The 20,614-nt window shown below is 34.1% G+C and overlaps 1 protein-coding gene and 1 pseudogene across 5 annotated transcripts in view; one reads left to right on the forward strand and one right to left on the reverse strand.

Moving 5' to 3' along the window:
- The window catches only part of ERCC6L2 (ERCC excision repair 6 like 2), a 117,774-nt gene extending 108,277 nt beyond the window's left edge, over window positions 1–9,497 (reverse strand). For 2 of the 5 annotated variants that reach the window (XM_039880457.1, XM_039880456.1), the window contains exons 1-2: window positions 9,056–9,466; window positions 4,849–5,273 (exon numbers count right to left, since the gene is read on the reverse strand). In XM_039880457.1, coding sequence (XP_039736391.1) covers window positions 4,849–5,273; window positions 9,056–9,101 — 471 coding nt within the window. In that variant the 5' untranslated portion in view covers window positions 9,102–9,466. Of the gene's footprint in view, window positions 1–4,848; window positions 5,274–9,055 lie in introns of all 5 variants that reach the window. The other 3 variants (XM_039880455.1, XM_039880454.1, XM_039880458.1) reach the window with 2 other exon arrangements.
- On the forward strand, window positions 6,107–6,225 carry LOC120616937 (uncharacterized; annotated as a pseudogene).
- Window positions 9,498–20,614: the final 11,117 nt, after the last annotated feature.

Raw genomic sequence — 20,614 nt, forward strand, 5'->3', positions numbered from 1 at the left:
TGAATAAATGAATACAGTTAATTAAAAGCTGAGTTAAAGACTGCCAGATAGAGGCAGCAAAGGGGAGAAAAAAAAAAGTACTGAATGGAATGAAAATAGTGACTTCCTATATATGACCTTAGATAAGGAAGTCATTTAGTACTCCTGTGTCTCAGTTTCTTTGTTTATTAAATAAAGAAGCTGAATAGGATTATCTCTAATATCATTTCCATTTCCAAAATTTTATTTTTTAAAAAGTAATCATCCTATGTATATTCACATAAACTAAACACTCTCTTAGCCAGCCTTCACTGAAATAATTCACCAAATTAACCAAGGTTTTTCATCCTCTCTGAAAAACAACAGTCTAAGCAGATGTTCTCAAACTTTAGTGGGCCTCAAATTAACTGGAGGGTTTGTTAACATACAGATTGCTAAGTCTCACCCCCAGAATTTCTGATTCAGTATGTCTGGGGTAAGATCCAAAAATTCACAATGCTAACAAATTCCCAGGTGATACTGATGCTATTGGTCCAGGGATCACACTTTTGAGAACCACTGCTCTGTAGTAATTGCCCATTCACCTCCCTTCCTATCAGGTGAGCTGTTTGATTATCAGAAGTCAGTTCCCCACACCTGTATAGTCCAGTTGAAATTATTATAGTTACATTAGCTAATTAAATGTTATGTCAATGTATAGAGGGGAGTCATTTTCAAATTACCTATTGAGTTAGGTGTGAGAGTTCTAGAAAATATTGGGAAATTTTCATATAAATCTAGGATTTTGCATTCCTTCGCAATTTAATTTCTTAGTCCGATTAAACACTGAAAGTGAAAACAGTACATGATGAATCACTGGTGTTGAACATATCATTGGCACAAGTGGATATGAGGAAACTTTTGGGGTGATATGTTCGTTATCTTGACTGTGGTACTGTAGTGATCATTTCTTAGATGTATATATATGCAAAACTTATCAAATTGTATTCTGTAAATTTATGCAGTTTATTGTATGTCATGTATACCTTAATAAAGCAAACAAATACCATGTACACACAAACACACATGCACATAGCAAACACATACACAACCAAACATATACTCACATACCTAACAAAACTGCTAAAATTAATACTCACAAAACCAAATTTTATAAGGATATGGAACAACCATAATTCTCATACATTGTTGGTAAGAATGCAAAATGGCACAAACACTCTGGAAAAAGTTTGTCAATTTCTTATAAGACTAAACATATATCAGCTCTATGACCAAGAAATTCTATTCTTTATTATTTACCCAAGATATGAAAACACAAGAGATCGTTCAAGAAAGTTCTTAACGGTTGTATTCATAATGGCTAAAAACTGGAAACAGCCCAGGTGTCCATCTGCAGGAGGATGCTAACAAAATGCAGCATCTATACAATGGAATACTACTCAGCAATATAAAGGAATTTGTACACTCAATAACATGGATGAATTTCATAATATTACAGTAAGTGAAAGAAGCCTTACACAAGAGTGTCCTATATGATCCCATTTATATGAAAAAGGAAAATTAATCCATTGCACAAAAAAGCAGAACACTGGTTGCCTCCTAGGGGTAGTGGCAGGACTAGGAAGGAAAATGATGACATTTTCTGGAGTGATGATAATGTTCTGTATCTTCAGAGGGCTTATTTGGCTTATACAGAGGTGTATACTTGTTGATACTCATGGAATGGTGAGTATACTTAAGATGTGTGCATTTTGTTGTAAATTTTACTTTAAAATGAAAAAAAAATTGTAAATAAATATTGAACTCTAGCTAATGACATGTATGCTCCAGTGTTTGCAGATAGAATATACTAATGTCTGCTCCTTTAAAATGCTACATAAGATGGCTTGATGGATGGACAGATATGTGATAAAGCCATGTATAATGAAATAGAAAATTAACAAAATCTAAATGATGGATATTCATTGTAAAATTCTTCCCACACTTGTATATGTTTGAAAAGTTTCATAATAAGATGTTAGGGAAAAATCAGTTTGTAAGATAGTAATGATTCACGTTTTGCATATTTATGTATGTCTATGTGTCCTTGGACAAGCATATATGAAGTATATGTTATGTGTATATTTATGTATGTTGTACCAAATATTCTACTGGCCCCTCTCAATCATATCCTTCTAATTCATTTAAAAATTACATAAGTTCCTCCTATCATTAAATGATACAAAAGAAACAAAAAAGAAACTCCCTCAAAATCTCATCCTCCTTCAGCTATTACTAGGTCACTTTTATTCCTTTTCAAAGCCACATTTTTTAAAGAGGTGTGGCTATTTCCTGTGTCCATGTCTTCACCTACTTCATCAGGCTTGTGCTCCAAATTCCAGTAAAATGGTTCTTGCTAAAGATACCAGTGATTTCCATGTCACTTGCTCAAACACACATTTTTTCAATCCTTAAATTTGAAATGAGAGAGGCAAACTTTATTTGGTATGTATAATAAACTGTTTTCAAAAAGAAGAGTTCGATTTCATATTAAGGCCAAGTTAGAAGGTAAGAAGGGGGAAATTTAAAGGACTGATAACAGGAAAAGGGTAAAAAATGAAAAAGAAAAGAAGATAATACTATAATTTAAACAGTAAATGCCAATAGTCTATTTTCATAGACCATTTTTATCTAATTCTACTGCATTTTGAAATTCTAGTGAACTTATTAACTATTGTTCACACTTCTTCAACTGGCTTAGTCATTATATCTATAGATGCTCTATCTTATATGAGTTTCCCAAACCTCCTATTTATCTGGAAATTATTCTGAGTTTCAAGAACCAAAGAACTAGGTCCCCAAGGACCAGACAAATCCAGCTAAGTATCAAAATTAGGACAGAAACTATATTTTCTAATCTTCAGGAGATGAGCCCTCAAAGACTTTCATAGCACATAACATAGTTTGAAGCCTTCCAAAGATTTCAGTGTGTCGGGTAATACAAAATTATGCAGTAAAATCACTTTTAAAGTAATCCTATAAAATGTAAAATAAGGGGAACTTCTTTGTAATATGTTCTTCAGAGATGAAATTTGAGCTTAAAACATGCAGAAGAATTTGAATGGTATTTCATAGTTTTAGGGTGGGGGTTCCTAAACTGTAGGTCACATTTTATAGCACCCTCATGTTTCTGACTTTGAAGAGGAACAGGTATTGGTTAGTCAAAGAAGCATGAAAAAGAACATTCTAGCTGGGCAAAAACAGTAAAAGTATATGCAAAGATAGTCATGGAAGGGCTTTATTATTTATTTCCCTCTATAATTCATCTATATATCTTGGTCACATACAGTAGTTTCTAGAAGCCACCTTTCTTTATTCTTGCCACCTATTCTCCTAAGAAAGCAAATTTGTTTATTCCACAAGCAATTATTTAGCACCTTCAATATGTAAGCCTAGAAATATATGCACTGACTTAAAGGAACAGAGAGTATGGCTAATGGTAATACACTATGATTATCAAAGGACTGAATTTTACTCTAGCTTTTTACACCAGAGCTTTACACATAGTTGCATTATTTGCCTATGTTTTAAAAATGTTAAATAAGTTTTTCACTTACCTTTGAGTTCCACTAACAACAGAGGTGCCAAGAATAAAATAGCTTAAATTCATTTATAAGAAAGGAAACATGGAAAGACTTAATCACAAACTAGACAAATATCTATGCAAATCCAGAATGATTATTTAGTATAAAGTCTAGATTAGGAACTCTAAACTCTTTGGATCATACACTTCTTCAAAAATCTAATGAAAGCTAAGGACCCTGTGGTAGGCATCTTCTGAAAGGGCTCACAATAATCCCCACCTCTTGGTATTCACAACCATGTTTAATCTTTCCTTGAGTATGGACGGACTCAATCTAGCAACTTGCTACTAATGGAATGAACATGGCAAAAGTGATAAGTTGTCTCTTCTGTGACTAGGTTACAAAGGACCATAATTTCTGTGCTCTCTCTTGCCCTCTCACTTGCTATCCTAAGTGAAGTATGCTGCCACGTGAAAAGCTCCATGCAGAGGCCCATGTGGCAAGGAACCAAGGGAAGGCCTTCATGAATGGCTCACCTGAAACTGAGGCCTCAGTCTAACAACCTACAAGGAACAGAATCCCGCCAAAAACCATGTGAGCCAGAGAGTGACTCCTCCCTATTCCAAGAAAGGACTGCAGCTTTGTGAGAGGAAGAGCCAGAGGACCTAGCTAAACTACACCTGGATTTCTCACCCACAGAAACTGTAATATGATAAATGTGTATCATTTTAAGCTGCTAAATTTTGGAGTAACTTGTTACACAGCAATAGATAACTATCAGATCCTCTCTGCAGAAAAGTATGTAGTACATGGCCAAATTTTGACACACATTTTAAGGAAATAGAAGGCCTCTCCGAAGTCTACCAGTAGAATTCCCATTGGCCCAGGGATTCCAGATTAAGAAACATCTGATACAATATGCACAAAAGGCTTATAAGAAATCAATTTAACCATGTTATACAGCTTAACAAATGTCAGAATACTTCCCTTTCATAAAGTATTACTGAGACGGTTAAACTACTTTGTAAATATAATTAATATCTTAGTACTAGTATTATCAAGCCAAATTATACCAAAACATTATTTTGAATAATATATTTCATAAATACTATGTAATTACTGAGGATAAAATGATGACTAAGGCACTGTCCTTAACTTTGAGGACTTAACTGTCAAGTGGGTGACACACACACACACACACACAATGGCTACCATAAGAAATGGGAGTACAAATAGAGATCTGCATATGGTATCTACTCATAATGACTTTACTAAATTTTAATTATAAAGTTATTAAAATAGTTACCTGTACTGTTTTTCCAAGTCCCATGTCATCACCAAGAATACACCCTCTTCCTTGGATGAAGTGTCCATAAAGAAACTGGGCTCCTTCTCTTTGATAGTCTCTCAAATACCTATTAATAGTATAAGGAATAGACTCTCCATCTTTAGATAATGGAAATGCAATAGCAGCTGATGGAAATTTTCGGTCTGGGAAATAAGGTTTTTCTAAATCTTCATCATCAAATATGTAATTCCGGGAGCAATCTTTGACAGATTTTACTTCTTGAAGTTTTTTAAGAGGTACTTTCTTTTCTTGAAAATCTGAATATAAGACAATTGCAAATGACTTCCCATTTTCATCTACTATGATAGATTTTATACTTGCTTCACAAAGTTTTTCATTTTCTGGAGAAGGGACAAGACATCTTTCTCCTGGATGCCATATGTCTGTAATAATGAAGAAGAAAACAAAGTTTACAAATTTAGTTTATAAAGTAACACCTCACATAAACACTCTTCCCAAATAACTGAAACAAGATAAATTATACTTATGATATATATATTTTCCTAAAACATATCACCAGATGTTCTATAAAAAGCAGAATAAGTGGTACATAATTTACTTCCAGTAGTTCTCAATCTGGCTATGTCATAATCTCCCCATACATGCTTGGATACTACTTCTGTTCATTCTGATTCAGTGGATATTGGCCATGGGTATCTGGTTTTATTACTTTGGTTATTGTTGAATTCCAAGGTGGTTCTGAAGCACAGCCAGGGGTGAGAATCACTGATTTAAATATTCACGATGACTAACGAACATAACCTATGTATGCTTTTGTGATTCTTCCGTCTTTTTTGTAGTAATTCTATTTTCTTCCTCTGGAGACAGCTGTTTCTTCTGTTAATATTGCTGCTTCTAAACTGTTGCCTTAATATGTGTACAATTAACCAAGGGAACCACCAATGATGGGTACCAGCTTTGTTACAACTTTTCCTTTCAAAGTTTTGAAGAATTGAGGTTCTTAAAAAAGAGATGAATTCTAAGGTCTCTTTTTGCTAAGATTCTATTATGTTTTTGAAGAGTTTAACCTCTGTATAAATGAATTTATTCTGTCCTTAACTGTACAGCTATTTTATTTTCTATTCAGAAAATATAGCACTATGAGTGGGGTGGGGAGTCTCTACAGAGTATAATATTGGTAAATTAAAAAATACCAAATAGAGGAAATTAAGTAAAAACAATGTTACAAATATAATTTCTTATAACAAGAATCCTGGTCTATGGCCATGCTACCCTGAACAAGCCCAATCCCATCTGATCTCGGAAGCTAAGCAGGGTTGGGCTTGGTTAGTACTTGGATGGGAGACCACCTAGGAAGACTGGATGCTATAGGCATAAAAAATTAAAAAAAAAATTAAAAAAAAAGGGATTGTAAACTTGACAAGGTCCTTGTAATCTGTGAGGTCAACCAAGCGTTGCCTCGCCCCCTCGCCCCCCAAAAAAAGAATCCCAAGGAATTATATGGCTACAACTGTAAAAACTGTAGAAATTATTTTTCTCACACATTTCTCATTGAGATCAGATAACTACTGGTAGTTTCCTGGGTTCTTCTTGATGATTTCAAGTTTGGTTTTTATAACATTCATGATTATAATATAACTAGTATGTCTATCCTCTCTTATGCAAAAATTGCTCATTATGCTATTTCTCATCAGTTGTTTCTTCAAAGTAAAACCATTATTCCCACTAACTTTGGTGAGGTTGTGTTTTGCATAACAATCAGAAGTACACAGAGAAAAATCTGTTCTTTCACTCTAATCTTTGGATTTAAACTATCTGAGAACTGGTATACTATTCTAAAAGACAGTTTAAATGTGAAACTAAAACTCTGATCCACTGTACAAGAATAACAGATAGGTCAATGGGCCTTATTTTCAAAATAGTACTTTTTGAGCCTAAAACCTAAATTAACCACTATAGCAATTCTTAATACATTATTTCAGTTTCACATTTGTTTGCCTACTCAGCAAATGCCTACTAATTTTAAAGACCTAATTCATTAATTTATTATTCAACACATGCAATTTTATGCCAATAATTAACCAGATAGTCTTCCACACAAAATGAAAAAAAAAAAAGATAAAAAAAAAGAAAAAAAATATAGTGATTAAATGGCGTCATCGTCTAACTAACTTTTCAAGATAGGAAACTTTTTAATTAGCCCTTATTCTTCTTTTTATATTACTCCCTACTTCCAATCCATCAGAATGTCTGGCTGATTCTACTTCAAATATGTATCATTTCCCTCCATGCTACCATCTCTCTCAAAAAACTGCTGGAGAATTATTTCTGTAGAGTCATATTTTAGCTATTTGTCATTTTAGATTTTGCAGGCTATCCTCTCTCTTGCCCTTGTAACACAAAAGCAGCTACAAACACATAAACATATGGGCATGGCTGTGTTCCAACAAAATTTTATCTATGAAAAAAATGTTAGGCCAGATTTGACCCACAATGGTAGTTTGCAAACCTCTGCCCTAACTTTACCTTCCTCCGAAAGTAGTGCTATAGATTCCTAAGCATTTTCTCTGCTGCCACTAATTTCCTCCTACAATCCATTTTCCACATAGCAGCAATAATGATTATTTAAAAATATAAATTAACAAATCTTTAACTTAAAATCTTTCAATAACCATCCACTACAAATAAAATCCAAACTCCTTACTGTAGCTTACAAGCCCCAGTATGATGTGCCTCTACTTACCTCTCCAACATAATCTGTCAAATTTTCCCTTGACTCAAACATGCTAAGCAGGTCTTCTCTCAGCTGTTTTTATGTCCCAGAGATTTTGTCTCTGACCACCTTATTTAAAGTAGGATACTCCATTATTCTCTATCTCAGTATTTTATTACCTTCATAGCACATATCACAATGTTTAATTACCATGTTTACTTGTTTTTATCTGTCTCACTAGAAAGTAATTTCCTTTCCAAGAAAATGTCTGTATTATTAAAAAATTTTATCCCCACAAGCAACACACCAGTAGGCATTTAATAAACATATACTCAATTTTTTAATGAAAATACATCCTTGATCTCACAGATCCTTAATATCTACTGAAGGAAAGAGTTATTAAAGAGTTCACGAACATGAAATTGTAATAAGTGTTCCAGAAGAAAAGAACAGTATGTTATGAGAAAGAAATACTGAGGAAACATAATTTAAAAGGGAAGAAGGTCTCCGAAGAATACGTCAGTCAGAGGGTACAGCATATGCAGAGGCCTATGGCCTTCACACGATTAATGGAAATCTATTTGGTTCCTGAGTTTGTATAATTTCTAGAACTAAATATATTCAGCTAACTTTGGGCTAGGGCTGAAATCTTTCAGTATTCAAACTCCAGAACAAATAGCTTAAATTGGGAGAATTTCCTGGTGGATTAAATAGGGGTGGAGGGTGAGCGTAAGGTTTCTTATGATCTGGTCCCTGGGTTCCTCTAACTTCATTCACTTCTGACTCTTTCTCCCTCTTGCATTCCAAACTGGCCTCCTTGCTCTTCCTCACCATGGCAAGCATGCTCCCACCTCTGAGGCCATGAGCTTTGTTATATCACTATAAATGATGAAATCTATTAATTCGAGGGCAAGAAGGCATCCCAGATGACTTGTGACAGATAACCACACCCTCCTTAAACCCTCTTGGTAACTCCTTAAAGGCGGATTGTAAGGCCCTCAGTACATCATATATTAAGCTCTTTGTGCTATAAAGTACAGTGAACTAAATACCTCAACTTTTTTTTTTTTAAATCTACTTAACAACAACAACAAACTACCATTCACAAAGAACTGGGGCATACAAGGATAAAGAATAAAAATATCAAATATTTACTGAGAGCTTACTACGGGCCTGACGCTGGGTCTCATAAGTGCTTTGCATAAACCATCTTATTTAATAATCACAAGAACTCAGCAATGATCTCAATTTTGCTCAGGAAGTAACTGTCTGAGCTAGCACTAGATCCAGGAGCAGTATGATTCCAGAGTTCGGGGTCTCAGCACTGAGTCGCAAAGAATTGATCTCAGACTTGGAGAGTTTCACAATCTCCTGCTGTCACTCAGAGGAGCCACAGAGTGAAACACCAACCCTAAAGGAACCGGCAGAAACGGTTCCAAACTGGCGCAGTAAAGACAGGTGTCAGCAGAGAGGCGAGCTCGGAGCTTATACCTTTGCCGGCGGTTTCTGCGCGAGGCTTCGGGGCAGAGAGATCCATCTGGCAAGGGGGACGGGCCTGGCAGCCTGGGTAATTTTGACACCAGACAAATCGCGGAGGACCGCAAAGAGGAGGCGAGCAGACGGCCTAACCGCGGCCACCACCACCTTCCGCCGCCCTCCGTACATCGCCCTCCTAGAGCTCGAGCCACAGGGCGAGAAGGTGCAGTTTGCGGCGGGGTCCAGGGAAAAGGGATGGCGGCATCCGAGGCAGCAGCAGAGCCGGAGGACGCTGGAAGGTTGACAAGGCGGCGCTCACCTAGTCGTTTCAGGCTCCACCGCCGAGAGAGTACAGCAGGTAGGCAGGTCGAACCCTAATCCTCCCTTTCAGACTTGGGCCTCTCTTTACCGCCCACCGCAACTTCCAGCCCTGACTCAGAAAATCCCGCGAGAACGAGCTCCAGAACTGTCATCGGGTTCTCACGAGAACAGAATCTTGGTTTACATGGGCGTAGCAATCTTTCTGCAGTCTCCTCCCGCAGGACTGCAGCACAAAGATCTATGATAATTGCAAGTATCGCGAGGTCTGATATTGCTCGCTCTTGTGGCGCGCGATGTTGTAGCTCGTAAGGGAGGCAGGAAGATAGATATTTGTGCTCTTGGTCCTGTTGTAGTGTTATAAGGACCAGTAAGAAAGGTGGCGGCTTGGCAGGAGACGGTCTTCCCCGCGATCTTGGCATTCTGGCTTATATTTGGTGCTTAGTTTCTTCTCCAAACCGCAAACCCAGGAACTTTGGAAAGCGAATTATTCCCTCAGGACAGTCAGAGGAGGCTGAGTGAATTTAGCGCGTTTATCTTGTCATACACTAAAATGTAGTAAGTCATAAGTAACTAATGTGAGTACAAAACCATCAACACGTGCCATAAACAGAAGACAAAGGTAAAAATGCTACGAAAATTTAGTATATTTCCCTGTACCATTTAAAGTTACTAGTGGTTTGTATAACACATGGGGAAATGCCAAGCAAACTAGCCTGTTTTTGTAAGCATCTTCAGGGCATACCACTGATAAGTTAAATGAATACTGCTTATTTAACAGTTATCCAGACTTTATAGGTTGATTAATACAAAAATGGTTCCTTATAAATGGTTCACTTAATAAAGTATTTTCGTATACTGCGCAATATTTTATTGAATTAAGTTAGCCTAAATGGACCTGTATTTGTTTCCTATGGCTGCTGTAACAAATCACAAACTTGGTGGCTTAAATAGCACAAAAGTATTATCTTAAAATCAGCACAAATTTATTAACAGTTCTGTAAGTCAGAAGTTCTACATGGATCTCATCTAAAGCCAAGGTATCAGTTGGGCTTCATTCATTTCTGGAGGCTCTGCAGGAGAAATCCTTCTGCTTTTTCCAGCTTCCAGAGTCTATATACATCGCTCTCTTATGGTTCCCTTTGTCTGACTTCAAAGCCAGCGATGTTGCATCTTTTTGACCCTTCTTCACGTAGTCACGTCTCCCTCTGATTGCATCTGGGAAAGATTCTTTGATATTAAGGATTCATATAATAAGATTGGGTCCACCTGAGTAATCCAAAATAATCTAATTTCAAAGTCTGTACCCTTAATCACATCAATTTAAGTTCCTTTACTATGTAAAGTAACATATTCATGGGCTTCAAAGATTGGATGTGAACATCTTTGAAGGGTTGGGGAGGAGGGAGATTATAATCTGCCTACTACAGAGTTTTAATGAGGAAAACTGTATGGCCATTTGCTCTGCAAATAGATACCCATTCTTCTATAGATACTAAATATTAGCAGTATGTTTTCATAAAATTCTTCTGTTTACCAGCAGGTAAAAACTTTGTATCTAAGAGAAATATCTAACTCATCTACTAATTATGTGAGATGTTGACCTTAACACATCATCAAGAGGTTAAGTCATTTAACCTCACTGCTTCAGTGTCCTCACCCATGACAGCAAAGAGGCTAATAATAGTAATCTAAAAATGGTTATTGTAAGAAATAAGTAAAACACCTAAAACAATACCTGGTAAGGAATATATGTATTGGTATTACTATTGTTATCAGTGGAATGCATCCACTCGAAAGTGCATTCTGTATAACCATTGCTTCAGTTTAATATTTTTGGCTAATAGTTGATAGTACATTATTACTTAGATTCGAATTTTGGACTAGATTCTAATTTAAAATACCGTGGACTGTAAGACATATTATTTAGGTACAGCTAATAAGTAAATAAATATAGGAAAAACAGCTGATCGTAACTCTTGATTTTAATATGCATCCTAAAATCGGAAATTTTTAAATGTAGGAAAAAACACTTTCTTGGAATTGGTGAAATACATTTTTTACTCTCCTCACACTGTCTCTAAAATCAATGGCAAGTGGAAATTTCAATCAAGCTTACTTTTTTTTTTCTATATCTACAAGAAAAGAAGTTTAATTTTTCCCCCACACTGAAAAGACTATTTGTGTAATATTGCCTTATTTTTCCAGAGGTCCACAGATTTAAAATGTTGAACCTTAAAAAGCTGGCCTCTAAATAGAAGTGATAAAACAAATTCAGAAGTAAAATTTGATTTTAATGAAAGAGATCATCTACTAGAAGGAATACCTTTGTGACTAATGGAAAAGGAGGGGGCCTCTTTTTCTGAGTGTTTATTATTTAAACTCACAAGAGTTGTTATGATACATAGTGAAGTAGAAATAATCATAACATAAAAATATATTTTAGTGAATTACATGCCTCATAAAATTAGATATCCTCAAATATTTCTTCCCCCTACCACTTTAACAGTAGCTTTAGTCTGAGCCCATAGTAAGGACATTCTTGTCTAGGTACTGATGTTGTAAACATCTAACACTATGATGCTCGTCACTGCAAAGTAAAATTGAAAGTCTTGCAAAGGAATTCCTAAGTCAATATAAATGATGTTGGATAACTAAATCACATGCAAAACCATTGGCATGAAAAGATCTAGCAAAATTAAGCCTATTAAAATTACAAAAACAAACAAAAAACCCCCACAGATGAAAATAGCATTGGCATTTCAAAGAATATTACTTAAATATTAAAGATGCTTTTGAGAAAGATGATTAAATCCTCAAATATTTTACCAAAAATTAGTATGTTTATGTTCACACTGCAAAAGTCAAATATGTGATTCATAGCTCTCCAAAGCTGTGAGTTAATCCAGCAAAAAGGCTCAAGAAAAACACATGTGCCTTAGTCCATTTGGGCTGCTCTAACAAAATACCACAGACTAGGTGGCTTATAAACAATAGAAATTTATTTCTGGAGGCTGGGAAGTCCAAGATCAAGGCATGGGCATGATTGCATTCTGATGAGTACCATCTTCTTTGTTCATAGCTGGTGCCCCCTTGCTGTGTCCTGACGTGGTGGATGGAGCTAGAGAGTTCTGTAGTATCTCATCTTTAAGAGCATTAATTCCATTCTAGAGGGCTCCATCTCATGACCTAACCACCTCCCAAAGACTCCACCTTCTAATATTTCTAATACCATCACATTGGGCATCAAGATTTCAACATATGAAATTTGAGGGGACAGAAACATTTAGACCATAGCAATATTTGAAAACATAAGACAACACAAGAAATTGAGTCTTAGAGTTTTAGTTAGATGATTTTAGGTTGTACCCTTTCTCCATTGATCCCACATTCCAGCTATTGTATCAAGAGAAAGAAAGTTATAAAGAAGAAGAGATGAGTGAGCGTGAGGTAGAAATGGTAAAAATAGGTGTGTCTTTTTTTTGTGTGTGTGTGACCTAAACCTTAAAGTTCAAAAGTCGAGGTTGCACAACAATGTGAACATACTTCATATTACTAAAAGGTACACTTAAAAATGGTTAAGAAGGTAAATTTTATGTTATCTTTTTTTACTACAATTAACAAAACAACACAGGTCAACAAAAGGACAATTTGAGGCTTGACAGGTATAGTGAAAAATATACAGTGAATGGCAGGTTAATGTTATGAATGTGATGAGTATTATTACATCCTAAACCTTCACAGTGCTGTTTTTACTTCATAGACCCATTGAATATTAGCACTTGAAAAATCTTAGGGATCCTTTGATCCAGTGCTCTAATTTAAAGATAATTAAATAGTTTAAGAAATATTAGGTGACAAAATTAGAACTAGAACATGATTCCTGATTCTCATTCGGATATGATAGGTGTATAAAAATATTTCACAACAGATTTTTAGATTTTAAAAGTTACAACCTATAATTTTATTTCATATACTATTTTGTATCTCACATCAGATAATAAGCCTAAACATCCTGCAATAAAACACAAGAACTTCTGGTTGAAATACTTTTATAAAAATACTCAAAATGAATGGCTGAGCTTGCAAAAAGTATGTAAAATACTCATAGGTCAAAAATAATGAGGGAACTGAAAACTAACTTATTAAGCTGGCACTTATGCCACTGCTGTCCTGCAGGCATTTGCCATTTTCAATTACCAAACAGTCTAAGTTTTAACAGTCTTCTAGGGACAGAAGACATGGTCTTAAGCTCTCATAATGTCCCAAGTTGGAACTGAAACTTATTGAAATCAGAAACCTGGAAAGGTATAAGTTCTTAATAAAAAGAAGGATAATAAAGTAAATTTAATCAATCTAATACAAGGCAGGAAAGGAGAAAAATAAAGGAAAAGCATGATTAATAAAAAGCACAAAATAGTAAAAATTCATATATTTCAGTAAAAGCAATAAATGAATTAAACATTAACGTTCCTGGTGAAAGAAACTCTCAGGTTGGATAAAAACTAAATACAGCTGTATGTCACTTAAAAATAAAGTCAAGGTTGCAAGTAAAGTAAAAAGATATAACAGCAAAATAGTAAAGAAAAAAGAAACATTTAGAATAGCTCAGAATATTAATATCAGACAAAATAAGCTTTAATGTAAAAAGCCTTAAGGATAAAGAAATAAACCACATATATTTTAAAGGCATAATTTACCAAGGAGGTTAACAAGTTCTCAACTTATCATCACTTACTAATAGTCTGATATATATGAAAGTTGTCAGAATTTCAAGGGGTAATTTTTAAGTCCATAAACGTGGTAGGAATTTTTAATATTCATTACAATAATTGTCAGATTAAAAAGAATAGTAGAATTGAGCTACACGATTAACAGTCTTGATATAACAGACATGTATAGAATACTCCATCCTACTGTTAGAAAATAAACATCTTCACAAGCATTTAGGGAACATTTATAAAAGTTGACTATTATGAACAATGTCATAAAGAAAGTCTCAACAGCTTTCCAGCAATCTGCTTTACAAAGATCATGTTCTCTGATCTCATGAATTAAGTTAGAAATCAATATTTTAACAATATTTTTAAAAGGTGATATATTTGGATATTTAAAAACACTTCTAAATAACGTAGGTCAGAGGGAAAAAATCACAAGGGAAATTAGAAAATAAATATACAACAGAATTTAAAAAAATGTTTTAGACTTTCAATCAAGGTCGTAAAATGGCAAACCTCACATTTTAATAAAAGGTAGTCTTCTGTATAAGATTTTCAAAGAAAGTCAAACTACTGGAGAAATGCATCAAGTAAAAAGAGAAAAGATACAATAAAACATTAGGAATAAAAAATATGGCAAAACTAAAGACAATTCAAAGATTAGAAAAATATGAGAGTATGTTATAAACAATTTCATGATGATTTTAATGTGTATTTTCTTTAAATATATCAAAAAGATAAAAAGAGCTGGAACAATACTATAACTGTTAAAAACAAAACAAAACTGAGTCAGTAGTTGAAAATACCCCTTCAAGAAAAAACCAAATCCATAAGGCTCTACAGGCAAATTCTACCAACTATTCAATGGAATAGATAAATTTAGTATTATATAAACTCTCCTAGAGAATAGAAAGAAAAAAAGAATACTCCTCAACTTATGTTATCAACTTGTTGAAATCTTGACAGCAAAATCTAATTATGATAGCATGACAAACAAAAATTACAAGCCTGTTAACCCATTTCCCATTTAGAAAAAAAAAAAGTGCAGCTCGCTGCCAACATTAATTTAATTTTACATAAACACACTCTTTGAGGCAGAAGCAAATCTGACTGGTTTTCAATGTGAAAATAAAATACAAAAACTGTTCTTGGAGTTATTTCTAAATAGAACTTGTCTCTAATCCTAATGTAACAGAAATGTAGATATAAATCATATTCATCAAGTGGATCTTCAGCAAACAACTATTCAAGAACGATGTTAACATCATGCGTAGTAATGCTGTGTTTTCTAGGATTTGACATTTTCAGCAATTGAGACTTACTATATTTTGTAACTAGACATACCACTACTAAAAACAGAATGCTATAAATAGAATGATGTCATTTGTTTCTGAAGACTGTCGATATACAAGAGCAATGCAAAAATAATAATAAAAGTGAGATATTTCGTGGCAAAATTTGAGGGTAAAGTGAGGACTATAATCCGTGAGTTATCCTGAGATAAACACTTCAGTTGCAAGCGCTGCTGGGAAGTATTCTCAGGGCAAATGGGAAATGGGTTAAATTATTAAGATTATAGATACAAATATCCTAAATAAAATACTAGTGAACTGAATTTAATTGAATAACAACAACAATAATAATGCATCATGTCCAAGTTAAGTTTATTTCAGGAATGTAAGTATAGTTTAAAATTAAATTATCTCGTAGTACAATTTATTAACAGATTAAAGGAGAAAAATCCTAAGATCATCTCAATAGGTGGAAAAATCATTTCATAAAATTTGACCAAATACTAGTGAGATATCAATAGAAGGAAACTTCCTTAACTTAATAAAGTTATCTTTTCCAAACCTTCAGGAAACACTATACTTAGTGATGAAGTGGTACACTCACTCCTTTTAAAACCGTGAACACAGTGATGTCTGTTATAATGTCTGTTCAACATTGGTCCTAGCTATTTCAAAAACAAGGGAAAGCTAGGTATATATTATAGATATTAGAAAGGAGGAACCAAAACTGCTATTATTCAGGAGTAAATTCTGGATCAATTGTAGAGTAGGAAGCACCACAAGTCTATCTCCCCATCTAGACAACAATTGCACTGACAGATCTGTTTCAAACTATTTTTATAATCTGAAGTCTGTTGAAGGTTTGCAACTTCCAGGGGAAGACTCAGTAAACTGGTTAATTTTGGTCAATTTCAGATCTTAGCACAGTAACACCAATCCATACCCTACCCCTAGCTAGTGGCAGGTGGCTGTGCATGTATTCCTTGAGCAGCTTGCATAAAGCATGTAGGGACTAGGATGTGCAAAAAGGATTCTGCAAATATTGGAGATCTGTGTTCTAATCACTGATTACTGCTTCTGATCACAGAGGTGTGGACAAAGAGGAAGCATCCATTGTTGTTGTACTTCCATTTATTGTTGCAAACCCCCTCCTCCTCTTGCTGAAGCGACTTAAATAGCCAGCACCTATTTAAGTCCAAGGGACTTAAATAGCCAGCACTTTTTTCCCCCTCTCCTTCATTTTGTTGCTTTTCCTCCTTTTTAGAAGACAAACATTAAGAACTAGGAAATTCAAAAACAACTGCGTATATGGGGAAAATTAGAAAGTGACCTCACACACCCAGGGAAAGGCTCAGGAAAGGCAGAGTTTATGCTTTGGGTTGCTCCTCGGCACAGAGACAGCCTATGACAGTTGCAACAACAACAACAACAAAACAGAAAACTTGTGGAAGGGTGAGAATCTGATTTCCAGAGTTACTATATTATTAGATTTGAATGTCCAGTGATTAACAAGCACATCACAAGACATACAAACAGGAAAGTATGGCTCATTCAAGGGAAAAAAATAAATCAACAAAATCCATCCCTGAAAAAGACCTAATGGCAGATATATTAGATGAAGACTTTAAGGCAACTGTCTTAAAGATGCTCAGAGAACTATAAGAAGATGTGGAGAAAGTCAACAAAATGATAACTGAACAAAATAAAAATAGCAAAGAGATAGAAATTTTTAAAAAAATCAAATCTTGAGATGAAAAGTACAATACCCGAAATGGAAAACTCACTAGAAGGATTCAAAGGCAGATTCAAGCAGGCAGAAGAATCAGTGGACTTGAAGATCGACCTATGGAAATTATTGAGGCTGAGGAACAGGAAAAAAGGATTGAAGAAAAGTAAGCAGAGCCTAAGAGGCTTGTGGAATACTATCAAGCAGACCAATATACACATTGTGGGAGTCCAGAAGAAGAAAAGAGAAAGAAAGAAAGGAGCAGAGAGAATATTTGAAGAAACAATGGCTGAAAATGTGCCAAATTTGATGAAGGACATTAATATGAACATCCAAGAAGCTCAACAAACTCCTAGTAAGATAAACTCAAAGAAACCCACACCACAACATGATCAAACTTTTAAAAGCCAATGATAGAGAGAATCTTGAAAGTAACAAGAGAGAAGCAAGTCATTACATATAAGGGATCCTCAAGATTATGATCAGATTTCTCACTGGAAACTTTGGAGACCGGAGACAGTGGGCTTATATATTCAAAATGCTAAAAGAAAAAAAAAGCAAAAAACTTCCAACCACCAATCCTGTATCTGCAAAAACTGTCTTTCAAAAGTGAAGGAGAAATTAAGACAGTCTCAGATAAACAAAAGCTGAAGAAGTTTGTGACCACTAGACCTGCCCCGCAAGAAATGATCAAAGGATTCCTGCAAGGTGAAATGAAAGGACACTAGACAGTAACTCAAAGCCATATAAAGATCTCAATAAAGGTAAATACATGGGAAATTATAAAAGCTAGTATTATTATAAAGAAGAAAACTTTTTGTATGTTATTGAAATTAAGTTGGTATACATTTAAATCGAAGTGTTATAACTTTGGGATATTAAGTGCAATGGCCACAAAGAAAATAGCTATAGAATATACACAAAAGGATATGAGAAAGGAATTTAAACATTTCACTATAAAAATTATTTTAACAGAAAAGTAGACAGTAATGCAGGAAATAAGGGACAGAAAACCTATAGGGCATATGAAAACCAAATAGCACAATGGCAGAAGTAAGTCCCCCTTCTCAGTAATTACTTTAAATGTAAATGGATTAAATCCTCCAATCAAAAGACAGAAATTGGTAGAATGGAGAAAAACATATGAACCAACTATACGCTATCTACAAGAGACTCATTTTAGATCCAAAGACACAAACAGGTTAAAAGTTAAAGGATAGAAAAATATATTCCATGCAAATAGTAAACACGAAAGAGCAGAGGGTGGCTGTGTTAATATAAGACAAATAGACTTTAAGCCAAATAAGTTATAAGAGAAAAAGAGAAATATTATCTATTAAAAATAAGTCCAATACAGCAAGAAGATATAACAATTATAAACATTTATGCACTTAATGACAGACCATCAAAACATATGAGACAAAAACTGACAGAATTGAAGGGAAAAATAGATAGTTCTATAATAATAGTTAGAAACTTCAATACTCCAGTTACAATAATGGATAGAACAACCAGACAGAAGATAAGCAAGGAAACAGAGGACTTAATAAATCAACTAGATCTAAAAGACGTAAAGAACACTACCCAACAACGACAGCATACATATTATTCTCAAGTGCCCATGGGACATTTCCTGGAATAGACCAACCATATGTTAGGTCACAAATGATTTTAAAAGATAGGTATCATACAAAGTATCTTTTGTGACCACAATGGAATGAAGTTAGAAATCAATAATAAAAGTAAAACTGGAAAATTCACCAAAATATGCACATTATTACACTCTTAAATGACCAAGGAAGAAATAACAAGGGAAATTAGAAAATACTTAGAGACTAATGAAAATCAAGATGCAATGTACCAAAATTTATAAGATGCAGCTAAAGTAGTGATAAGGGAAAAATGTAAGGCTATAGCTTACATTAAAAAATATCTCAAATCAACAACTTTAATTTTACAACTTAAAGAACTAGAAAAAGAAGAACACTAAACCCCAAATTAGCAGGAGAAAGGAAATAATAAAAATTAGAGCAGAGATAAACAAAATACAGAATAGAAAAAAGCAATGAAAACTAAAGTGAGTTTATCAAAAAGACCAACAAAATTGACAAACCATTAGCTAGATGGACTAAGAGAAAGAAAACTCTAATAACTAAAATAAAAAATTAAAGTGGGGACGTTATTACCAATTCAGAAATATGAATGATTATTAGGGTATTATAAACAATTGTATATCAAAAAATTGCATAACTTAGATAAGATGGACAAATTCCTAGAAACAGAAAACTTGCCAAGATGAAATCATAAAGGAATAAAAAATCTAAATAGTCCTATAATCAGTAAAGAAATTGAATCCATAATCAAAAACAACAGAGAAAAGTCCTGGACCTGATGGCTTCACTGGTGAATTCTACCATTTAAAGAACTAATACCAATCCTTCTCAGACTTTTCTAAAAATTGAAGAGGAGAGAACACTTTTTAACTTTCTACGAGGATAGCATAACTTTAATACCAAAGCCAGATAAATATACTACAAGAAAAGAAAATTGCTGGTCAAATTCCTATGAGCATTAATGCAAAAATCCTCAACAAAATACTAGCAAACAGAATTCAGTAGTATATTAAAAGGATTATATACCATGACTAAGTGAGATTTATTCCTGAAATGCAAGGGTGGTTCAACATACAAAATTTGATCAAAATAAGGAAAAAAAAAATCATCATCTCAACTGATGCAGAAAAAAACATTTGACAAAATTCAGTACACTTTTATGATAAAAACACAACAAACTGGGGATAGAAGAAAACTACTTCAACATAATAAAACCCATTATGGAAAACCCACAGTTAACATTATACCCAATGATAAAAGATCAAACGTTTTCCCTCTAAGATGAGAAAAGAAAGCCTGCTTTCACTACTTGTAGTCAGCATAGTTCTGGAAGTCCAATTAGTACTGGAAGCCAGAACAATTAGGCAAGAAAAAGAAATAGAAGCCATCCAAATTGGAAAGGAAAAAATAAATGATCTTTGTTTCCAGATGATATGATGTTATATGTCAAAATCTCTAAAGACTACACCAAAAAAAAAAAAATAGTAGAACTAATAAATGAAATCATCAAAATAGTAGAATGCAAAGTCGACACACAAAAATCATTGCATTTCTATACACAAACAATCTGAAAGGGAAATTACAAAACACTTCCATTTACAATAGCATCAAAAAGAATAAAATACTTAGGAATTACCCAAGGAAATGAAAGATTTGTATACTGAAAACTACAAAATATTTCTGAAATTAAAGAAGAGATAAATAAATGGAAACACATTCAATGTTTATGGATTAGAAAATTTAATATTGTTAAAATGTCAATACTACTCAAAGCAATCTACAAGTTAAATGTAATTCTTATCAAAATCCTAATGACTTCTTTTGCAGAAATTATAAAACCCACCCTAAAATTTATATGGAATCTCAAAGCACCCAGAATATCTAAAATCCATCTTGAAAAAGAATAA

This window comes from Pteropus medius, unplaced genomic scaffold (assembly GCF_902729225.1).
Source record: "Pteropus medius unplaced genomic scaffold, Ma_sr-lr_union100, whole genome shotgun sequence".
NCBI lineage: Eukaryota > Metazoa > Chordata > Mammalia > Chiroptera > Pteropodidae > Pteropus > Pteropus medius.